Source organism: Falco peregrinus, chromosome 2, assembly GCF_023634155.1.
Source record: "Falco peregrinus isolate bFalPer1 chromosome 2, bFalPer1.pri, whole genome shotgun sequence".
Classification (NCBI taxonomy): domain Eukaryota; kingdom Metazoa; phylum Chordata; class Aves; order Falconiformes; family Falconidae; genus Falco; species Falco peregrinus.
The window spans coordinates 7,498,070-7,521,639 of NC_073722.1; the positions used below are offsets into that span (position 1 = coordinate 7,498,070).

The following is a 23,570-nucleotide window of genomic DNA, read 5'->3' on the forward strand; positions in this document are numbered from 1 at the left end:
GTGTTGCAGGCAAATAGTCTTGACTCAGGGAATTGTTACTGAATGTAGCTCTGTCCATTAATACAAAACTTCAGATCACTGTTTCAGGTGCTGAGAAGGTGGAAACAAAACAAGACCCCAAACGATAAAGAAAATACCTTTTCCCGTGCCTTCTCCAGGCTCAGCTTCAAGCAAAAATCTCTCCCCTTTCCTAGTCTCAGGTACCCTTGCTTTCACTGCATGATAACAATGTCCCCCAACTCCGTTGGTGAAGTAATGGATGGTGCAAGAAGGTGGGACTGTGTGTGTGAAGTTTTCCTTCTACAGCTCCTTGCTTCTTTCTTGTTTTCCTGTGCTGCAGCATGACTCCTCCACAGCCCTTTAGGGATGGGTCCCCTCTGTGGGCTACAACCCTTCCCCTGGTGACTGCTGCTTTCTTCAGTACGTCTGGGCAGAGATACCATGGCTTCCCCAGCTAGGCAAAGTTTTGATACGCAATGAATTGCTTGTACCAGCTTCAGAACTGGCTATGAGCAGCACAAGGCAGCTCATGACCTCCTGCCACATGGGTCACTCCTGTAGCACCCTGCTACTAAAATCCTGCCAGTTACACTTGGGAGAGCGTTTAACTTTCCCACCTTATTTAAAACTTGGACTCTCTAGATTATTTTTTCCAAGTCTTGGGTTTGTAATATGTAAACTAATAACCAAGTTACTGATTACTTCATATTTTCATTGGCTAATTAGTTAATTTGTCAGTGATAGGTATGGTAGCAGTTTAAATGGCTAGCAAGGGGGACTACGCTTTTTTTCATTTTTCTTCACTCAAACAGTTACAAAGTGGTTATTGCTTTAACATTTTTTAGTAGAAATAACTGCTTTCCCCCCTCTAAATAATCACTTTACTCAGGTGGCTTTCTTAACTTATTCTGAAATGTGTATCCCTAATAGCTTTGAACACTTAAAACATCTGTTTATTATTTGTGCACTACACTTTAATTATTTTTTTTGAGATTGCATATGGAAGTCATAAGTCTTGTTGCTCTGCTTTATTAACCAAGCAGAATGCAGGCACTGACCATATGAAAGTAAATACAACGGTTTTGCAAGCTAAAAAACCCCTGCTGCTTTGTAGCAATCATTTCCTTTATCTTTATTTTTAATATTTAACAATTCAGCATCTATCTTAAGTTTTCAAAACAAAAAAGCCCTCATTGATTTTTATATTCTTACTGTCACTTTCATTTTCGTTAATATGAAATACAGCTGCTTTTATCTCATGTTTTTTTAAGTGCCTTTTGTATTTTTCACAAAACTTTTTTTCTTACTTGAGTTCATTATTAACAATATGCAAAGTCTGGCCTGCTATGTAAACCTTTCTAGTCTTATCTTAGAGCTTATCTTCAAAGATAAAAAGCTCCACTAAGTACTCACTTTTACATCCAGGCAAATAATGGTTGTGATAGGAAATGCCATTATCATTTGATATCCCCCGCCAGCCTCCGTTTCAAATTGAAACCCGTCTGATTCACAGCAGAGGATACTTCTAAATGCCAATGATCATCATTTTTACTGTAGTACAAATGGAAGAGTAATTCCAACAACACTGAAAATACAAGAAAGCTCTTTTCACTAGCAGAGCATACTATTGTTATCCTCTTTGAAATTATTTTCTGTTCTCATTTCTTTCATCACTGAACAGTGTGCATGAATTCTCTCACCCTATCAGTGGGTACAATTGTAAAAAAAGTGTTAAAACTACTCATGGACCAGGGAGTGATCTTGGATGATAGTAAAGATGGGCTATAATCAGTTTCGAACAAGTATTCATAAGATGCAGGCTGCTGTTGCAAGCTTCAGTTGAAAGGTCCAGATCGCAGCCCATTCACTAATATGATTTTCTATGAGTTTCTAATCCAGTAATTCCGTTAATGTTATGTGGGAGGGTTATTTGTTTTCCCCAAATAAATAAATGTACAAGTAGCAATCTTTGCTCATTTTAATAGTAAAAACACAGATATTGCTGTTGGAGTTCTGAAGTTCTGGTAAACAAGGCCATCATTGCTGGAAAGCCAAGTGTATCTGTTACATTTCTATAGCATAGACAGTGGTTTAAAATGGTAATCCATTTACAAAAATTAAGCAACTTGCAGTCATCTTCCAACAGTTAAATGCTGGTTTTGTCATTTGCAGACCATGGAACTAAGAGTCCTGTCAGAAAAATGTCCCTGAAAGGACCAAAATACTGTGAGTGTGTGAGATTTTCATGAGGAGTTACCATATATGGTGTACTTGTTGAAAAGGCTCTCCAAAGCAGAGATGCTGGGCACGCAAGATAGAAACACAGAGCTTGCGTAAGCTTTGCTGTGTTTTCACTGTGGAGTTTGGGATGTCGTTTATGTTCTTTTAATCTCCTCTTGAAGCATAACAGCATTGGTTTGGGTAAAAGCAGCCTGCTAGCATATAAAGCAAGTAATAGATCTGGCTTTCTTCAGTAGAATGTGTTCCATACTTTGCCTTTTTTGGAAAGGAGTATGTGAACATTTATAAGTACTTGCACCAAGTCATTACCAAGAACAGAGGAAACTAAATACCAGGATTTCATGAAAAAAGTGTCCTCAGTCCTCTCCCATGGTTCTGATTTTAATTCAGCCAAAAATATTCACTTCTCATCACAGTATGGAAGTGGTATTCACTTACCAGTCAGTGTCCCCCAGCTTAATACAAAGATCATCTACTTTTAGAAACAGTGCTTGCAGGTTTATCTTTAGGGAATGGGTATTTAACAAAAGTAGTAGTCCTGTGCTTCATTGCAAAATGATAGGCAGCTCTGAAATAAACATTTTTGGGATGCCAGCAGTCCCAAAGACTTTTCTAAACTTTGTCTCTAAAAAAGCAGGAAAAATTTCATCAGCTATGTGCAAACTAGGTATTTGATATCAATATACACTGTTCTTAGCTACTACTGACTGGATGCAAGAAGTCTTTTCTAATGAGAAGATGGGAAGATACAACAAAGAAAATAGGAAAGAATTCCTGCTTCTCTCCTCTCCCTGTTCCATCACTAGTAAAATTCAGTTCTGCTTGGCATTGTGTGGAGGACATACATGGACATCTTACAGTTTCTGTGTGAACTGAGAATCTTCTTATAATAAATTATAGAAATCAGAAGCTTGATTATTCATTGTTATGGGATTTTTAAAAAAGCTTACTTTATTCCTTAAAGAGAAGGACATGGATTTTTTTCTAAATTAAATTCATTGACTCAAGGTCTGATATCCTGGAGCTGCCTGAAGAAAATTTATTTCCTCTATTGCGGTTGCTCATTTTGTCTCTAAAAATGGAACCAAGTGAGACTGTTCTAATATTCTTCATCTTGTAGCATACATGCTGGTGACTTTCATGGCAGACAATAGTGATCTTATTGCTGGTAGAAACGCCAGCAGGGCAAGTGCTATTCTATATAGTATTATGCAGTAAAATTTTTGTATACAACTGTATTGTTGAAAAATCTAAAAATAAAGCAAAATTTTACATTATTTTATATCAAGTTTAAAAACAACATTTCATGCAAGTGTCTGCTTCTTGTCTATGTAAGTATATGCAAAGGGGAAAAAGTTCACTTTGATCTTAGATACTTAACAAAAGTCAGTTGGAGGGGGGTTTTCACCCACTTCATAGAGCACAAGAATGATTGGAAAATGTATTTGCAGTATCATCTGTACAGCTTTTTTTCTCTATTATGAAATGTCTCTACATCTGAAATTCAGCAATGTTTCAGTCTGGGAAAATTTGACTGAACTCTGCGAACCATCAGGTTAGATCAACTTAAGCAAATACAATTGGAAACACCATTTACCCTTTTATTTCATTTAACATAAATTGATTAAGCATTAAATAAGTGAAATTAAAGTTTATACATTTGTGCTATTTTTTTGACAGACTTAATGTCTGAAGACATGTCAGTCTCACTTTGTGTAAGTTTTTTACTTTCCTAAAGAGGAGAAAACAATTATCCAAGAAAGTGTAGATGCGAGGCTCTAACAAAGGAACATTTGCATATATAAACTCTTTTGCTGGCATCGGTTGCCACACGGGATAGGTCTTGTTGGTCACGTTCTGCTTTAAGATATTAGGTGTTTGTAATTTTACATACTTCCTATCATGCCAGTGATGTCTTTCATTCTGTTACTTCAGTCTCTATTTTTTGTATGCTCTTGTGTTTGGCAAAATAAAAGAAGGAAAAAATGTGAACACCCTACTACCACCTCCCACCCCCAGTTCTGGGAAATTCATACCGATAAATCTAGATTTTTTTCTCAGTTCTACATCAAGTTAGGACAAGAGGAAATGGTATCAAGTTGTGCCAGGGGAGGTTTAGATTGGATATATAGGAAAAATTTCTTCATGGAAAGGGTTGTCAAGCATTGGAACAGGCTGCCCACAGAGGTGGTGAATCACCATTGCTGGAGTGTTTAAAAAATGTGTAGCTGTGGTCCTTAGGGACATGGTTTAGCGGTGGACTTGGTAGACCTGGGTTAATGGTTGGACTTGTTGGTCTTAAAGGTCTTTTTCAACCTGAACAATTCTATAACTCTGAGGTGCAGTTCTTTAATAACAGCATTTTCTGGCAAAATGAAGGCAGCCTGACAGGACGGCTTTGGCTGTGTCTTCTGGAAAGCTGTTCCATTTATGGTATATGATTACATTTTTACAAATAGAGTGGGATAAATGTTTACTGCTGCAATGAAAGCTTTACATATGTACATTAGGTGTCAAATAAATAAAACACTTTGGGTATATGAGATGTAAATACTGTTGGATCTTCTCCTTTCAGAGTGTCTTTGTATATTCCACCCTGGGAGACATGGTTCAAAAGTATTCCCTTAAGTGCTAAGGTGCGTACAGCTTCACCAGATGTGTGTAGCTCATTTGAATGGCTTTGTGGATTAGCTGGCTCGACTGTTGTCTTCACAACAGAATTTGTAAGGTCTCTAGTAAAACCTAACACAAACAGTTTTTGTTTAAGCAGTGCTGCAGGTGAGTACAAGAACAATTTCTGCTTTCTTTTGTATTTGTGAATGATAATCTTCGATACAGCATTCTTCAATAAAGAACGTAGTATTTCTGTTTATAATTTCTTGTTATATTAGAGCAGCCTGAATGCTCTGCTTTTGATTACTAATTTTCATGTCTTGGGGCTTTGGCGTGGACTTACTGAGTTGCTTTTAAATGCTGTTTAACTTTCAACTTCCGTGTCTTTGAATTATTGTTATGTTGAAGATTCTGTAGGCTATTCACTGGGCTGTGCATTAAAAAACACAGAGATTAGGGAGAGAGCTACTATCACATGGTACAGAAAAACCAGTTAATTCCAACGAATGATAGTATTTTTGAGTGTTTAATAGAACTTAACCTTTTCTTGGTTTTGCTGTAAACAAAGAGTAGGAGCGAATGTTTTCTAGTGTATTAAAAAGGAATACTGCTTGCATTTTGGGGGGGATTCTGTATTTCCTTACTGATGGTTAGTTAAGAATAATGTTCTTTCTCTTATTGGGCCTTAATTGTGTTTTGCACTGATTTTGAGCAATTGACCCAGTACCTGGGAAGAATTCCAGTTGTATTTGATGGTGTTTAACAAGGTAGAAGACAGAAATAATTATAAACTCAGAATTTTTCTAAACTTTCATATTCTAGATTCTCAGGAAATGGAGAGACCTTAGAGGCAACAGGTTCTGCTTTTCCTTAGTATGCACATCGTTAGCACTGTGTTTGAGCTAAGAAAGTCTTCTCCCTAGAAAACCTGAAATACATACTGAACCTTAGAGTTGTTCAGTGCTTTATTGCTGCAGTTGAGCACGTTTTTGTTGCCAAGTCAAGGCCTAAAATATAGTTATACTAACATGCACATTTACTACAAATCCATACCCTTTTTCTAATCTCTTTAACCTGCATGAAGGAGTGATGAGCACTGCTGCTACTGCCTTGCTGAAGTTGAATGCTGCTGTAACTGCCTCTGGCTTTGTACATGTCCTGGCGCAGGAGAAAAGGACAAGTACCTCCATTACAGCTTCTAGCCTGTGCATTCAAGAATTCATATAATTCCCTGAACTCCAGCAGCCCTAGTTGTGAGGGAAGTGCTGGTTTATTTCACCTTTTTCAATATGGCTCACCTAAATGTGATGAGATATAAATGTATATAAAAATAATAAACTGTGAACAGAGGAAATAATGAGCTGTCCAGCTGTCTTTAGATTTATATCCAAATTAAATTAAAAAAAATACACACATCCTTCACTGTGCCAGTCTCAGAATTCTTCCCCTCCCACCTCTCCTCACACGTGGAGATACCTCATACTGCTCCTATTCTATTCCCTCTCCTGCCCTCTAACAGCTTTTTGGACAAGTTTGTGTTTGCTGTGTCTGATTCTGAACTGCTCTTGTTCAGCCAGCTGGAGTTGGCTGGGCTGGAGCACAAACAGGACGGGTGATGAGCTCAGGGTGCGGCTTTACCAGGGGCAGGAGAGGAAGGGAAAAGGGAGAGGTCTTCTCTATTCAGCACATTAAGGGAACTTGTAGCACATAACATGACTTGTGCCTTCTTTTCCAGCTTTGGCTGAAATTTAGTATTGGGATCAAAGCTGTTCATAGTACAACTGGAGAAGCCTCATTTCCTTAGAAAACAAAGCTCAAGAGTACCTGTTCTGAAAGAAAATTGAGTACCTCAGTGAATATTTATCTTTTTCAGTTGTTTATTAAGTGTCTCACACTACATGTTACACTATATTAAACACTGATACTCATAAGCTTGAAGAGGATGTGGAGGCACTTTTTAAGGGAGTCTTTGTGCAGTTCAAGCAGTTAGGCTTGGTTTTCAGTTTGCTCTTCCAGAGCAGCTCTTGCTGTTTTCAGTTTACACCTGTAAAAGGCATAAGAATGATCTTGGAATGAAGTCACTTTCAGTGTTGAGTAAGAAGCTCATTTCTTTATTTCCCTTTCTACAGACAGAAGGTACAAGCTGGAAACTAATTGAGTTTTTCACCTAACAGGACAGAAAGCAGACAACTGACAGTGACACCAAAGAAAATCAAGTATAAAATAAGGCCTATTTTGTTTCTCTGAAGTTGAATATTTGATTCTGGAAAGGACCTAATGCACCATATCAAGTCCTATATCGTGGTGCCACGGGCAGTCACTTTGTGTAGTTTTTTTCATAAATTTATGTTGCCTCATCTTAGGTTTTTTGCCCTAGGTAGCCTTATTGGAAAGCTTTTTAGAAACTTGCTGCTTAGAGACTAAAGAACCTCCTGATTTCTACTCTAGCTGCTTTCACACCTAGCCTTTACTCGCCTCATCTTTAACCAACATAAATGGGTTCTCCATTTTCCATGGTGACTGCAGTATTATTTCTATATATCTGATCTCATTTGATTTCATTTTTCTTAAGCACAGGTGACTAGAATTGTAAGTCGTACCCTGGATGGGATCCTGTCAGGTCCTGTTAATACTTACCTACATTCAAAAGAAATGTCTTCCGTAACGCATGCAGGTGCTGTGTTTGTCTTTTTCATGTTTTGTGTTACTTGGCTACCTTCTTGAGAATGAATATGCTATTTAATTCCATTATATTTCTGTTATTCCAGTAATATTTATTGATTTCTTCCTCTGTGATACAGTGTTTCTTTTGTACTGAAAAGTGCTTCCAACATCGGATGTTGACATCAGAGAAACCATCAAGGACTAACCTTTTAGCAGGCATTTTTCTGACTTAGGTTCAGCCTAAAATCTCACCTTAAATGTTGGACTGATGTTCTAAATTGGCAATTAAGTTATCACATCTTTTGGTTGATTTAGGCTCCCACTACCATACATGAAATATATTTAATATATATCCTCTTCTTACTGCTGCTCCCTTTTTTCTTTTTTGAAAGTAGATGAAAGGCCGAAAAACCTTGTATTTTTACTTTTCAATTTCTGTTCCTTTTGACAGGTCTCAGTAGTTTTATCTTTTGATGTTATTTTAGCTTCATGTTTTCTGACTTCTTAGGTGGGGTTTTTCACTGGTCTTTTTCATACTTCTTACATACTCCATGCTTAAACATGCATCTTTTTGAGGGGAATGTGGCAGAGGTTATCAGCTAATAATTACTGGGATACATCTCTAGAATATTTTCCAAATAGACATCCCAATTTGGTCTTTGTACTTTAATGTGGATTTTAAGTTTGTAAGCTCTAATTCAGTTCTGTTTGCTTTCATAACTAGCACCTTTTAATTTCTTCAAACCTTTTCCATTTGCAGTTGAAAACTTTTCCTTCAGGATCCTGTTGGGTTTTTTTATCCTGATTTCTAATAATGGGAAAAGAATCAGATTTAGAAAACGCAAGATGTCATTAAGCAGGAAGAGCTGGCAGATAAAAGCATGAAGAGGGCAGAATAAGAAGCCATAGCAGTGGAGGCATGAAAAAGAAGAAAAAGGACTAATTTGTGATGTAGCTTGAGAGACAAAGGTAGCGTAGGGATGAAATGAGGACGAGTGAATGGTTTTCTGCCAGTTTAGTGAACTAAGCTGTTACTGATATGCATGATAACTGCCAGAACTGCTTCAAAGAGAGGGGGCTCAGGGGTGGTGAGATTCCCACATCATTAGGCTCAGTTAACAATTGAAACCTTTGGTGTAAGCAATGTCCTGGCACTTGTGAGCTGCTATAGGAAGAGTGACTTTCGGAGTGCTTTTGGAAACAGAAGTGCTTATATCAACAGAGGTAGCAGTGGAGGACTGGCAAGTGAACAGAGGTGGGTTTGGAGGAAAAAAAAGTAATTCTTGGACAAAACTTGATAGGTGAAGTTGTTGGGTTTTCTGATCAAGTAACAAGAGTGATACAAGCCTGGATGGAGGGAAGAGGCTTTGACAGTTACTTTTTTACTTTTGTAAAATGATAGAAGTGTGGCAGTAAGGCCTTAAGAGCACGGAGGTAATAGACAAATGTTTGTAAACATAGTAAATGTTGCATGCAGAAAACATTTACTTGAATGTTATAAAGACATTTATGATTTTTTGAAATGACATGTTAATTTTTAAAACAAAACACTCTTTGGCTTTGTATTGTAGTGTAATACCATCTGACTTTCTCATGTTCTTGTCTGTTTTATCTCCAGGAGATGCTCTAGTTGCTGTAAATGATGTTGACGTGAATTCTGAAAACATAGAGAGGGTTTTGTCTTGCATTCCAGGTCCTATGCAGGTACGGTAGTCAAACACTTATTCCAGCTGTCCTCTGTAAAAATTAATGTTGTTCATAGCCTTTTTTGCTTAGGAAACAGAACTTGGGCAGTCCATTTCTTAGAACTTCCTCATCTACTTTTTGGACACATTGGTTGACCAGTCAAACTTTCAGAATTTAATTCTAGTCAGTTCTGTGAAAATAAGTAGGTGCAAGTGACTCAACTCAGTGTCCCATGAAGGGATATTGGGCACAGTCCAGCTGTTACATACTTTATTTGTTATCAGCCAGTCAGAAAGCCCGTGCGACATTGTGCAAGAGGTAGCAGCATACTTGCAGGTTTAGACTAACCGTAACACCTGATATTTTTTTATTTTTTTTTTACTGAGTGTGAGAATCAAGGCATTCTATACTTGCAGAATTCTGAGTATACATGTTTCTTTATGAGAACTAGTACATACACATGTGAAAAATCAAGCTTTATTACTTTTCTGCTTAGAAAACAGATTAACACTTGCATCACAATTCTTGTTGAATACAGGGAAGTAACTCCTTTGAGACTTGCACAAGCTTTTAACCAGTGATAGTTGTAGTTACAGGCAAAGATGGCAAATATGGTTGCTTTGACAGTTATTATTTTGAACACTGATGTCAGCAAATGAAGGACAAGGAATGTAACATTGTGATGCCTTGCTCTTGGTGGGTAATATGGCTGGAGATGTGCAGTCTGGCAATAGGATGTATGAAGCAAGATATTGATGTCTAGCTTAAAAATAAATATGTCAACCACAGAATAGTAGTGGCTTTTTTTGTCAATTACTGTTCTTAAAATGCTAATAATTACTATGCAAATAGTTTAATAACATAATTATCTCTTCATCACTATGAGACTCACAAACCACAAGAGAGTAAAAAGAAGCCTGAATTAACAAGTAGTGCTATTAAAGATATTTAAGAGCATGTAAATGGAGAAATTGATACCACTTTCATATTTAAATAGAAAAATAAAATCTTGAGTATTTAAGAGCTTTTATATTACTTTTAAGATCTTGTAAAACCGAACAGTGATGAAGACCAATAGAAGTCAGTAATAAAGACTGATAACAAAAAAAACAAAAAAAAAAATTGAGAAAAAAAACCCCAGCAAACAAACCTGACCTGCTGAATAATATTTCTTCCTCCCAAAACATACTGCATATATCTTCGCTTCTAGCTGAATAATTTTGGAGCTATAATGAAGAATTGAATAACTAATAAAGGATTAGATAGGTATTTCAGAATTAAACCAGGAGAGTGTTAATTTCCTAGGATGTTGGTAGCATAAAATTATTTTGGGTTATTCTGCTTAAATCCACTTCCTGGTGGATAGGGTGACAAGGTAAATGTTGCAACTTAGGTATGAGATGGAGCAGGTTAAAATTACAGTGTCTCTTACAGTATGTCTGTAACCTCTTGGTAGTTTTTCTTCAAGTAGAATATATGAGGTGATAATAATATCAATGTTTTACTGTCCAGAGATAAAAAGAACTGGAAATTTTAGGTTTTGTTAAACATGCTTCTGTTTGCAACTTACATAGTGTAAGTGCCTGTAGAACTACATCCGCCACTGCAGTAAGATTGAGTACTAGTATGTCAGTTTAGGAAGCTTTCCAAGATATTTGACAGTATGAATCTTGCCTAAGCTACCAGAGTTGTGGTCAGGTGTTGGCAGAGCTCCATGATAGAAAAACCTTGTCTTGCCTGCCTTTGACCAAATATGGAGTTGCTGTAAGTATTATTAAATACAGAATGATTAAAAAAGCAGATATTATATTGTTTATTTAATTGTATCCTTGCTAGATTAAAGTATATGTATTACTTGTTGCTATAAATGCAATGCAACCCTTTACATAGTAGTTACTTTTAATGCAGCATTAATGTTTACATTGTCAGTAAATCTGTCAAGTAGACAGCGATTACTTGAAATGTATACCCGTTTGTCATGTTGGCTTTCCAAAACCTTTTATTAAAGTGCAATTACTCCTTTTTTACTGTGCAGTTTAAGTCAAGCCAGAAGAGTGATGGCTGAAATAGACCAGTGGAGAATTTAAATACAGAGTACTGGGTTTTTTTTGCAGTGTAGAACACTGTGTTCATGCTGCTGAAGAAACAGAGGGTTGTTGTTTCTGAGATCTAGTGATAAAGCCAGCTGTTACATAAGCAAAATTGTTAATGTATTCATCATTCATTGCAAAATAGCAAAAAAGATGCAGTTTAAAGCCATTTTACCATGCTTATAAGTTATTTACATAAGCTAAGTCACTGCTTTTCTCGGTTCAGTGTTAAAAATTACTGGAAGTAATTTAAAAAACTACCTAGATTCTCACAGTTGCAGTGTGTGGCGTAACATCTCTCGTTACTGTATTTCTGGAAGTTTGCTTCCCTTACCTCAGTTTAGGCAAACAAGCTTCTAGGCATGTAAGGGCTAATTTAGTGTATTTATTGAGCAGTAGAAGTCCAAATGCAACATCAGATTTTGGTTGGTTGGTGTTTTTTTTAATGGCAGAACTGTTTCTGTTTGGATGCTTGCACGTCACCTAATAAGGTAGTCCTTGCTCTGATTAAAGCATTGGACATCTCATTTAGAAGTTCTGTAGCCATCACTGAATGTGACAGACCAAAGCATACCCCTCAGTCAATGCCTGAGATAGTATGATAAAGTTATATTCTGAAGTTTATACAATATTACATTTCTGTAATCAAAATATCTGCTTTTTCCCAGCACCACAAGACAGAGAAGACAGAATAGGAGGGGGAAGATGGGCTAAAATAATGTATTTTTCCTTATCCCAATACTTGGAAGTTGCAGCATCATTTTACCTGAAATTTTCTAAAAATATTCAGCCTGAGGCAGACATTCAGAATCAGAAATTTCAGACTGAAATTTTGAGTTACAGTTGTGCAAAGCATAACCACATGGAAAACAGAGACTTAAACAGGAAATGGTGCGCAGTCTGAAAAGGCAGGCAATGCCACCAGCTCTGGCTATAATAAAATCCATATTCTAAGGCATACAGCTTTCTTGCAGATAAACAGAAAGCATGCCTTTCTGGGTCAGACCAACAGTATAACTGCTACATTTCCTGTTTCATACTCTCCTGGTTTTGGTTGGGGTAGAGTTAGTTTTCTTCTTAGTAATTGGTGCAGTGCTGTGTGTTGTATTTAGGATGAGAATAATGTTGATAACACACTAATGTTTGAGCTGTTGCCAAATCAAGGACTTGCCTGTTTCCCGTGCTCTGCCAGTGAGGAGGTTCACAAGAACCTGGGAGGGAGCAGGGCCAGGCTAGCCAGCCTGAACTAGCCAAAGGGATATTCCATACCATAGACCAGCATGCTCAGTATATAGACTGGGGGCAGTTGGCCAGAGGCTGCTGATCACTGCTCGGGGACTGGCTGGTCAGTGGGTGGTGAGCAATTGTATTGTGCATTGCTTGTTTCGGGGTTTTTTTTTCCCCTTGGGTTTTATTCCTTTTGACCCCCCACCCCCCTTTCATTACTGTTATCATTACTCTGTTTTCTTTCACTTATTAAACTGTTCTTATCTCAACCCATACATTTTGCCTTTTTTTTTCTGATTCTGCCCATCCCACTAGGGGAGCAGGGAGTGAGCGAGCAGCTGCATGGTACTTAGTTGTTGTCCAGGGTTAAACCACGACACTTACACTGACAAATGTTTAAATAAAGGGTATTAAGAAACAATATAAATACAGAGTGACCTTCCCATCATACTTTTCGAGCTCCCAGCGGTCAGTAGTTAGGGACATGCTGGGTCACTTAAGGTTTGTACCTTCTTTTTTAATCTAGTTCTTAAAATTTCTTTCACTTCCACAGCTTACTGTAGCAGTGATTTTTGTAACTAATTTGTCTTACGTTCATTTTTTGTTTTCAAACTGCCATCTAATTAAGTACATTTCACATCCCCAGATTCCTGTGTTATGAGGAATAGTTAACTGCCCATGTCTTATTCTTTATATCATTGCATGCCTTTGGAGATCTCTGTTATGTTCCACTTTTGCCACATCTTTCCTAAGCGGAAAAATCCCTGTATGTGTACCTCATGGTTTGCTGTTATTGTCACCTTCATCCGTGCCTTCTTGCGGTTTGATTAATATTTTTTTGAGAACTCTTCTAAGTCTTAAGAATATGTGAATGCTATATATTTATAGAGTGGAATATCAATATTTTCTGTGCTTTTCCCATTCTTCATTTTATTTCCTTTTTTGTTTTCTGCTGTGCTTTGAACTGGTTTTCTTTAGGAGAAATGAAATCAAAGTTGTGAAAGATTTCATAGTCAGTATTTACAAAAGGGTACTTCAGTAGTCACATATTCAGTCGGATCCTGTGCACTGCTCAGGACAAAGATTCATTTCTCTTCCACAACAAAAAAATAATAGTTTTTTAGGGTATGTAGAAGTGTAGTCTTTTGGTCACTTTCTATTACAGCATTTTCCAACCTAGATGGTCTTTTTCCAGTATTTTTTTATTCAAGGCAGGAAATAGATTAAATTCGGGACAAAAGTAGAGGGGAACAGAAAATGTCATGTTTCAAGCTGTTAGAATCAAGAAGATTTGGGAAGGAATATGTAGCAAATTGTGGCAAGAGATCTTTCTCAAAATACAAAATACAATGACTTCACACTTAAGCTGTGTGGTATTGCCTACAGGGATGCAGGAGGCAGCATGGATGCCTACAGGAGGAGGGAGAGCTGAAGTTCTCTTTGGTCCAATTTGTTTTGAGCTCTTGCTTGGAGGGCCGTATGGTTGTGTATCTTAAAACAAAACAGACTGAGCTGGTTTTTTTTGAATTGAGAGACTAAAATATAGACTGCAGCAAGAATTACATCTGTGCGTTGTTAGTGTAGAGACTGTAGCTTAAGTCATGAATGTGTCCACAGATGAGATGTAGTAGAAGTTAAGAGAAATAACTATTGAGCCTTGAGGAAATCTGCAAGAAGTTAAACAGGGTATGAGGAAAATCCTCTGAAATACATGCAGATGGCATGGCAAAGAAAGAGAACTGAGTCACAGAATGCTGGAGAAGAAAATATATATCTATAAAACTGTGAACAATCAAGTTATTGGGTCTTTAAAAGCCACTGCTTCTTAACTGGATGTTTCTGCTCCTGGAGTCCTGTTAACATGCAGTTTAATGAATTGAAACTGAAATGACGAGGAGAAAGCAGGGGATGAGTTACTGTCAGAAAAGGAAGTGGTAGCACGCGGTAGGAGAGCAGGATCGAGTACAGCGCTGTTCCAGAGAATGGGAAGAGAAAAAAAGCTGTTAGCAGCCAAAAGAGGAGAGGAAAAGATTAATGAGAAGTGTTGGGAAGGAACAGAGGGGAATGGAAAGATGGCAGTCAGTGACATAAGTGTTGTAGTTGGAAGAGCCAATGATGGCACTTCTCTCTGATCTAGTTTGACAGGCAGTGGGTGTCTTAAAGCATCATTATTTCGTGCTGGCACTCCTCTCTTAAGTTTCTGTATATACATAGGCAATTACGAAAATGTAAATTATTTGGGTTTAAATGTATAAATTACCTCTGCTTGGGCTTTTCAAGTATAAACCTTTTTGGTTGCATCAATCGTTAGGCTAAACTTTCACTGAGTTTTAACGAGAAGCAGGATCTGGTGTGATGTATTATGTTTAGAACTTCCCAGTCAATAGGCATGTTAAAGATACTTTAAGGCAGACAAACAATCTTGAGTAAAAACATATGAAAGAGAGAACTGAGAGCATGCCTACTTAGTCCAAATAGATATATGTTCAGTCACTTTGAACAATGATGAAAACTAAGGAAGTAAACCTATTTATTCTCCTCAGAAATTACAATTTTATGATCAGTCAAGGGCTAGGTATTTCTCACATATCCTTCTTTCATACTTAGGATGAAGTGTTCATTCACAAAAAAAACCCCACACCACTCTTTCATAACTGCTGAAACAAAAAAAGTATTTTTTGTAAGGCAGTGTTCATAAAAAGGACGTCTGTAAAGCAAATTGTGAAACATGTTTCCACACTAGGTTTGGATTTTGTGTTGCTTGAGAGCCAGGAAATATGCATTTATTCTAAATTTCCTGATCTTTATTTGGGAAATAACTGACAGTAAACATCATATAATTTTTTGAGAAAATAAGCTTGATCACCTAAACTTCAAGTTATTTTTTAAGAGAGAATGCTTTGTTTGTGCTTTGATTTTAATTGTTTTTTCTTCTGAAGACATAGAGCAGCAAGTGCTGTAAACAATTTTTATGCTTCTTGCTAGTTGTGCGCAATTGTTAAATTTAGCAACAAAACTCTTATTTGCTGACTTTACAGTTAAAAAAAGAAGGAAAGTTAACACAGTGAATATGTTGGCAGACTGAAAGAATTGCTACTCTGTTACAAAATAAGACTTTTGCAGTCTAATGTAAATTGATTTTCCTGTGCAAGTATACCTGTCAGTGCAGTCAAAAGAGCAAATAAATGCTCATGAAAGAGTCTTGAGGATATATACTTATGAAAGTGCTGACACTTTGAAAAAAGTCAGTGTGTGTTTCAAAAGCATTGTAATAAGTTTTGTGTTCAAACAAACCCGGAGCAGTAAGTATATTTTTCCATTCTCAAAACCCTAAGAATTAAGTATGAAAACACATAAACCACATGCTTACTCATATGGTTCATAAAGCATGTAATAGCTGGCTTTGTCCTTAATAATATATGGTTATGTAATGCTGAATATATAATTGGTTTTCTTGAAACAGCAGGAATTTTTGAATGCTTACATCTTTATCAGTAAAGCTAAGAAAGTTTATAATCTCTTAAAGGGCTCAAACTGCGTCTGTTTCATCTGATACTAGAATGTAATTGTAATTACAGCCTCATTTTCACAATAATTAATTATCTTAATAGGTTAAACTTACATTTGAAACATCAATATTTGAGCCTGAAGGAACTTCTCAGCAAAGGTATAAACGGGCACAGTCAAGTATGAACAATCTGGTTCGGCTCTTGTGGGGAGAAGATAGTACGGACCTTCAACAGGCTATACAAGACGTGCCTCACATTGTTATGTTCCTCACACTGAAACTGGACTCTGAAACATCTAAGGATGAGGTATGTGGCAAACTAAATAAAACTGAAGATGAAGGGTAACGATTGACAACAGCAGCTGTCATGTTTTTTAACGTAAAATTCATAAACAAAAATTGCTAATCATTTTGAGTAGGGAATAGTTTGTAAAAATGTCCAGAATTAAGGCCTGAAATTCCAGGGGGGGGAAAGAATTACCATCACTGCTGACAAACTCGTAATTGGACTTGAAATCACTTCAGTGCTGCTGAATGTCTTTACATAAAGAGCAGGGTAGAGGTGTTAAAGAGAAAGCAGAGATAAATTCAGAACTTCATTATTGTCTGTCAGATGCTCACTGTGATGTTTTCAATACACTTCTCAAACTTGAACTATCAAATCTGCCTAGTCAGAAAAATTTTCCCCAGCAGGAGCTGTTGGCAGTCCGTATCCATAATCCATCTAGCTCCTCCTGTTTTGAAATGCTAATATGCCTTTTCTTAGGGGACTCTTGCATGTCGGCTGTTTGCAGTCAACTGTTGATTCTTGCTTGGGCTGCATTTTTGAGCTTCTGAAGTACTTTTCCTTTGTCCAGTAAAGCTTCCTTTCACATTTCTTTCCTTTTTGTGTTCTTCAGAAAAATTTTGCCAGTCTATGTGTAACTCATTAGGTTTGTGTAGGCGGTGGTCATGATGTAGTCATAGCTACAAATACTCCACTCAGAACGCAGGGGCGCAGAACTGTGTGGAGGGCTGAGTCTGACCTCTTGCCCAATCTGAAAATGACAAATGGACAAAGTGGACTTTTTAGGAACAGGCTTTTGGAAAAAGAGTCTTCTCTTCTGTAAATTCTCCTTAGATTTAGCATAGTGCCCCAGTGATCTTGTATTATTTATGACATGGAGACATCAATTGAAGCACAAGTTTTGCCAGTCCCCAGGGACTGGGATGGCAGGACAGTGATGGAGTGGGGGGCAGAAATTTTGCTTTCTCTCCCCTGGAATTAATCCTTAGATCCAGTTCAGTGCTCCATCCCTTCTCTGAGATGTCTTTATATTTTTTGATACCATTTTTCAACTGACAGAAGTCTGTATTGCTCTGTTGGTGATGAGTAATAGAGAAAAAGTGTTACACCTACACGTAATGGAGTTTACTTTTATCTTCTGAACTGGGAGGACTGGGGAGGACAACCCTAGAAAATGACGTGATATCATAGTATCATGTAAAAAATGTAAGTTTGCAGAGTGAAGTGGTTGAAAGCTAGGAAATGACAGATTTATGGCCACTTGTGCAATAATTCAGCCCTTTTGTACATATGCATCACGACATTGTCTTAAGTATTCATTTTTTTCTGAAAGATGCCTGTCTTGTGCAGAGGACAAGATGGACAGATGAGTGTGTGTAATTAAGGCTTATTAGGCAACTGTAAATCCAGTACTTCATGACTGGAGTACTTTGCAATATAAGTCATGCTCTTAACATTATAGTTTTAAGGTAGTGTGTGCTTCACTGCGTATTACAGCAAGATCTAACACAGTAAGCTTTGGTTTGCAGTTCTTTCTAATCCTGTTTAAGAGATTAAAATGTTTTTCATGGGAAGTACCTTCAGCAGAAATTAGTTTATACAAATGAGCCTTATAATTATTACTTTTTCTTTTTTCAGTAGTGTTGCAGCTAAGCAATGTCTCTCTTTCCTACCTGGAAAATGCCTCCATTAAAACATATGATACTGCAGTATTTTTTTTGCTTTGGTATTTGCATATAATAAAAATGAAAGGAGCTCATTTAACTGTAAATTAAATAAACCTAAGATGCTTTTATCCAGGTTTACTTACATACTGCAAATAGTTCTTTTTTTCTTCAATTCTAAGTTTGCAGTCCAAGACTGCTATGTTATGTGGATAGAACAGCTATGGACAATCACTGTAGACTTAGACCAGTGTTTTATTGGTCACATGAACTTTATGAAATATTTAAAAAATAATTATTTCAGGGCCTCTGGCTCTTCTGTTGGTAGGTAAATAGATATGCAAATGGATAATTGCCTTTCCTGCACTTCAGAGTAAATGGAGTACTGCTCTCTTGCCCAATTGTTTCCTTATACTCTCCCAAGAAACAGGATTAACCCTGAACGTTGAGCAAAGGTAAAAGAGGGATTGTAATGCACTTGTTCTCCCTTCATACCATGGAATAATTGTTTCCTGAGAGGTCTTGGCAGTTATGCAGCCCTAAATAGTCTCTAATGTTGGGACGTGCTTTGTTGGTGTAATCCAGCTCTTTATAACACTTCCTAACAAAAGAATGCCACCTTCTTCAAGGCATTTATCTTTAATTTCATTTGGTGAGCAGTAAGCGACATTTCTCCTGTGGATGTACTGTTTCAAATTTAGTTTACAGTAGTACTTCAGATTAGCAGTGAAGTTATTATATATCTAAGCCATATTGCACACTAAAAATATAATGAACCTTTACTAAGCTTCTTTGCCCATATCCAAAGGAGGCATGGTATGTAGATCACGTCTATGTTAACAATGGCAACTAGAACTAGTAACTAATTCTTGCACTTGTGAACTTCTGGCACCCAAAAATAGAATTAATGAGCTCTAAGACTTCTGAATTCTATCTACTGAACTACAAAGGAAAGTAGTATCAGAAATAATTGAGGATATGTGCATGTGTGTGGAAGATGCCCCTTACGATAATGGTTTCAGTGAGTAAGGTTGATCTTGCCTTTTTTTATGTTTTATTTCAAGGCAGGTATTATGATTGTAACATATGTTATTTGTACCAGCATACAACGGTAACATCTTTATGTGTTAGAACAGGTTTTGATGATACGATGTCTTAAAAGGAATAATGGTCATATCCCTCCTATGTGATAGTATTCCTGGAAGCAGGTGTTTAGCATATTTGCAAAGTAGGTATATGAGTACCTGTTAAGATAGCTTGGTTCATACAGACACTGACTTGTACCGCCTGTAGTGTTTCTCCCTGTTTTTATAATTTCTGAATTGATCTTTATAGTTGTCTTTCATATACTGGGTTTTTTTAAATCTTACATATGATGCAACTTAAAGCCTTTTGTCAGTGCATTCTGTTTGAACATTATAGGGTTTTAGCTGATCAGCACCATTTTGACACAATTTCTGTCAGTCATTTCTTATGTTGTCAAGACTGTTCTCATTATTTTTTAAATGTTATTTACGCTCAGTTTGAGAAATTAGTAAAATAAACATAAAAAAGGGAAGCTGTTTGATAAGCCATTAGTTTAGGTAGTCTGTCCAGATTGGGGTTTTTCGGGTTGAGGCAGCATTTACACTTTTTAAGAAATGAACTACTTCTCATTTATTACTTCCATTGTAATTGGCCTATGAACTTTCGCCTTGCTCTGACAACAGCTGCTCTTGTATGGTGGTATGAGCTGAACCTTGCAAGCTCACATATATATGTGTGTGTGTCTATATATACATATATATGTGATACAGCTGTGACCTTTTGTTACAGTTGTCTTTTCTTCCCCTGGGAAAGTGTACAGATAATTCTCAAATGAATTCTGTGTAAAGGCCCCACTTCACAGTGAGGAGAAAAAAAGGCTCCTTCTAACCCTTTGTAGTGCTGTAATTAGAAAATGGCAGGGGGTTTGCCAGTGAGGGATTGATTCAAGAAAAAAATAATCCTTGTCACTAATGAGTACTTAAAAATAGAGCTAATTAAATTGGATAAGAATGAAGAGTTGCCAGGTCCTTCAGTAATGAAACTTTACATTCTTTTAATCTTGGTGAAGGAAAATTTTCTAGTGGGTGTTGGTGCTGGCTGTGCTTAGTGACATAAATGGGAAAGTTAAGTCATGTCTATGCTTCTTTTGTTTGTGTAGAAAGATAATTCACTATACTCTTTGCACTGATTATGCTTAATGCTACATGCATTATTTCTGGCCCGTCATGGTTTGGCGGAAAGCAATAAACACGAGGGAATCATATGTTTGCTTATTACTACATTTTTATGATTGTGGAAATAATAAATATAAGATTTTTGAAAATAATTTTAAAAAAATATTTTAAAGAACTGGCTAGAAAAAGAAAAATAATTGCCACAAATGTTTCTCTCTACTGATCTTCAGTTTTGAGATGACTTTTTTAAGAGTTTGCAGATACAAAGGGTCAGAGGCTTGGTGATAAAATTGCTAATGGTGTACATGTTGTTTGCGTATATAGCTCAGTTATGTTTTGTGCCATACATGTAAAGCAAATTAAGTAGGGTTATATAGAGAGATTGGAGGCTTTATATTGTTGGTTTTAAAGATTTAAACCACAATACTGAAACAACCATACAAACACTAGATATCTCTTGAAATCAGATTTGTTAACAGTGTACTTTAAGCTCTAAAAGGCAGTGGCCATACTGTTTGTCATTTTATGTTTCTCCATATAATAATGATTCTAAATAAGTCCTACTTTCCTATAAAATAGAAAAGTTAAAAATGTCAGAAATATTCATGTGCATTTTAGAACTTTCCAGTATGCCAGTGGAGACCACTGCTTGCTTTTACCATGTGAAAGTATATGATAAAAGCTTTCACAGTTAAAAAAAAAAAAATGATGCCAGAAAAAAACCCTTTTAATCTTGTTAGCTGTGGGGTTTGGGTAGGGGTTTTTTGTTTTGTTTTGTGATTTTTGGTTTTGTTTTACTTGCTTAACTAACAGCTTTACTTTCTTCACAGCAAGAAATTCTTTATCGGTACCCCATATCAGAAGCATCCCAAAAACTGAAAAATGTGAGAGGAATATTTCTCACACTGTCTGACATACTGGAAAGTGTTACTGGTACCCAGATTATCAGGTAAAAGTATTTGAAATGTAACATATTACTACTTTTATTATTTTATACATATGTGTTCAGAAAACCACGCGTGGGTCATGCGTCAAGTTCTAGACAAAACAGGAGTGACTCTGCCTGTTAGGCAGTAATCTTTTAACTTGAACAGCGTGCCTGAAGTTGGACTGCTCAGCCCAGGTGTACACTGATTTGGGGGAATTTCTTTGTCATGGGTGGCAATGACTGGGATTTTTTAGTTCAGTGAAATTGTTTTTAGGTCCCTTCTTAGACCTCTTAAAACATTCTTACCTAACCTGAGATTTTGTGGCACTGTACTATGGCAAACTGGAAATTCTACAACAGCTTCAACAAATTTTAAAACAAATTTTTAAAAGATAAAATGTAATTCAGTTAAATTCATGAATGCCTGCTACTTTTAAATTAATTTCATTTCACATTCAACTTGGAACATCTGAAAGATTTTTTGATATCTACAGACCAGGACTCTAGTAAGAAGTCTAATAAAAAAAAAACAAACACTCCTGAGTTTCTAGAGCAGCATAGGGGTGGTGGAGATATGTCAGGAGATTATTGAATATGTAAAGGTAGATGGTTTTCTGATGGAATAATTAGAAGTGAGATAGCAGGTATCACTTTTCCACTTCACACTTCTTCCCATTGAGAATCAGTACATGAGTTTGCAGCTCCTGAGGATCTCTGGCAAGATTTCCTTCAGCACATCAGTGCCTCCTGTGTAAGACACAAGACCCAGATGGGTATAAAAAAGCCAAATGCAAGTGGGACTTCAGGCCCAGAAATACACAGTGCAAGCAGTAGTGAATGTCATTGGCAATAATAAGGAATTCCTCAAAAGGCAAAAAGCCTGTTTGATATATTAAAGTTCGGTTTTCCACTGATAAATTTTTCCTTAAAAGGAGCTCTTGAATATTTTTGCTTACCAGAAAATTAATCCTGGCTAATTTACTTTTGTTTACATTTGTTTTTAATTTGTTTTTTTCTCAGACTTGTTAGTATCCTGCTATTTTGAATAAGAAGTTTTAAGACTGCGCTTTAACCATGCTTATAACTTTCCAGTTAATGAGTTCCTAAAAGTCATGTTAGCAGCAGGTATCAAATGCAGGCTTTTGATCTTTTGCATATACCAGTATTTTAATGCGATGCCACATTAATTAGCACTGAGGTATGTTAACCTCTTTTAAATGTTTATGCATTATTATTGTCCAGATTTTCAAACACATCCAAATGACAAATCAATCTGTTATTTTTCTGCTGATATCATGGGTACAGATCATAAAATAATACAGAAATCCATGATAGCATAGATTCACCTTTCCTGTTAAGGTTCTCAATTTCCCATTTTTGAGTTCTAGAAATACAAAGGCACTTCTGCTGGTTTCTGTGGACTGCCTCATCTCTTCCAAAAACAGAATAGATAGTCCTCAGCTCTCCTATGAAGCTTTTTCTGTCAGAAAAGTAAATCACGATTATTGTCTGCACACGTATTGTGTGTCTTTTGGGATGGGAGATGTTTATTTCTTTATAGTTAATTACATTATAAGTATGTAATTTGTTTTGTTTGGAAAGCACTTTTGGTTACGTGAAGAACAAAAATTTTCTGGTGACCTGTGGAAATACTAAGGTATTTCTTAACTAATGAAATGACATTTCTCTTATTCAGTACCATCAATTTTATGGTATGAGAGAATCGGTGAAGCAAGTTAATTCTGGAGCCGTGTCCTAAAAATTAATTTCTTGAATCTTTTCAGCATAAACTTAAGTTATCCTTCTTTCACTTTGCAGCAGTGTTATCTTGTTATTTAAAATCTCTAACGTGATAGTAAGAGAGGTGGGGTTTTGATGTAAACTTAGTGATCAGGATATTTACAGACCTTGGTTTTAGCAGCAACCAGTACATTGAATCTGATAATCAGGTGCATAATGTGAGCTTTACTGCTAATTAGAACATTGGGTCTAATTCTGTTTCATGTTGTAATCCACTCTGTCTCTACATCTTTCTGGGACTGCTGAGCCTTACAGAGCAATTTTCTATACAAGGAGATAGCATAAGAGTTCAAGCTTATGTTTATCACACAGGTAATGTGTTCAAATACCTCTTGAGCTTGTTGTCAGAATGTATATAGAGTCTTTTTAAATGATTTTGTGCGTGACTGCTATGTTCAGAACTTTCATTAGTACCTCCAGTTGCCTCAATGTGATCTGAAATGACATTCATTTTCTAAGTTGATTGTATTAAAAGCTAGGCAGGAAGACCTTTAAAGAGCATCTGAATCATTCAGAAGATGACTGTAGCTCTTCAGTAGTGGCTGTTCAACCATTACATTTGTATACTTGAAAACATTACTACTGGCGTGATCTGTTTGGAACAGGAATCAGAGAGTCTTTGAGTTCTAATTAATACAATTACCTAGCCCAGCTGTATGCAT

At 36.6% G+C, this 23,570-nt stretch overlaps 1 protein-coding gene across 3 annotated transcripts in view; it reads left to right on the forward strand.

Annotated features, from left to right (window-relative positions):
• The window catches only part of INTU (inturned planar cell polarity protein), a 55,636-nt gene that overhangs the window by 14,153 nt on the left and 17,913 nt on the right, over window positions 1-23,570 (forward strand). For all 3 annotated transcript variants that reach the window (XM_055797050.1, XM_055797052.1, XM_055797049.1), the window contains exons 3-5: window positions 9,137-9,222; window positions 16,133-16,336; window positions 21,011-21,129. In XM_055797050.1, the coding sequence (XP_055653025.1) occupies window positions 9,137-9,222; window positions 16,133-16,336; window positions 21,011-21,129 (409 nt within the window). The remainder of the gene's footprint in view (window positions 1-9,136; window positions 9,223-16,132; window positions 16,337-21,010; window positions 21,130-23,570) is intronic.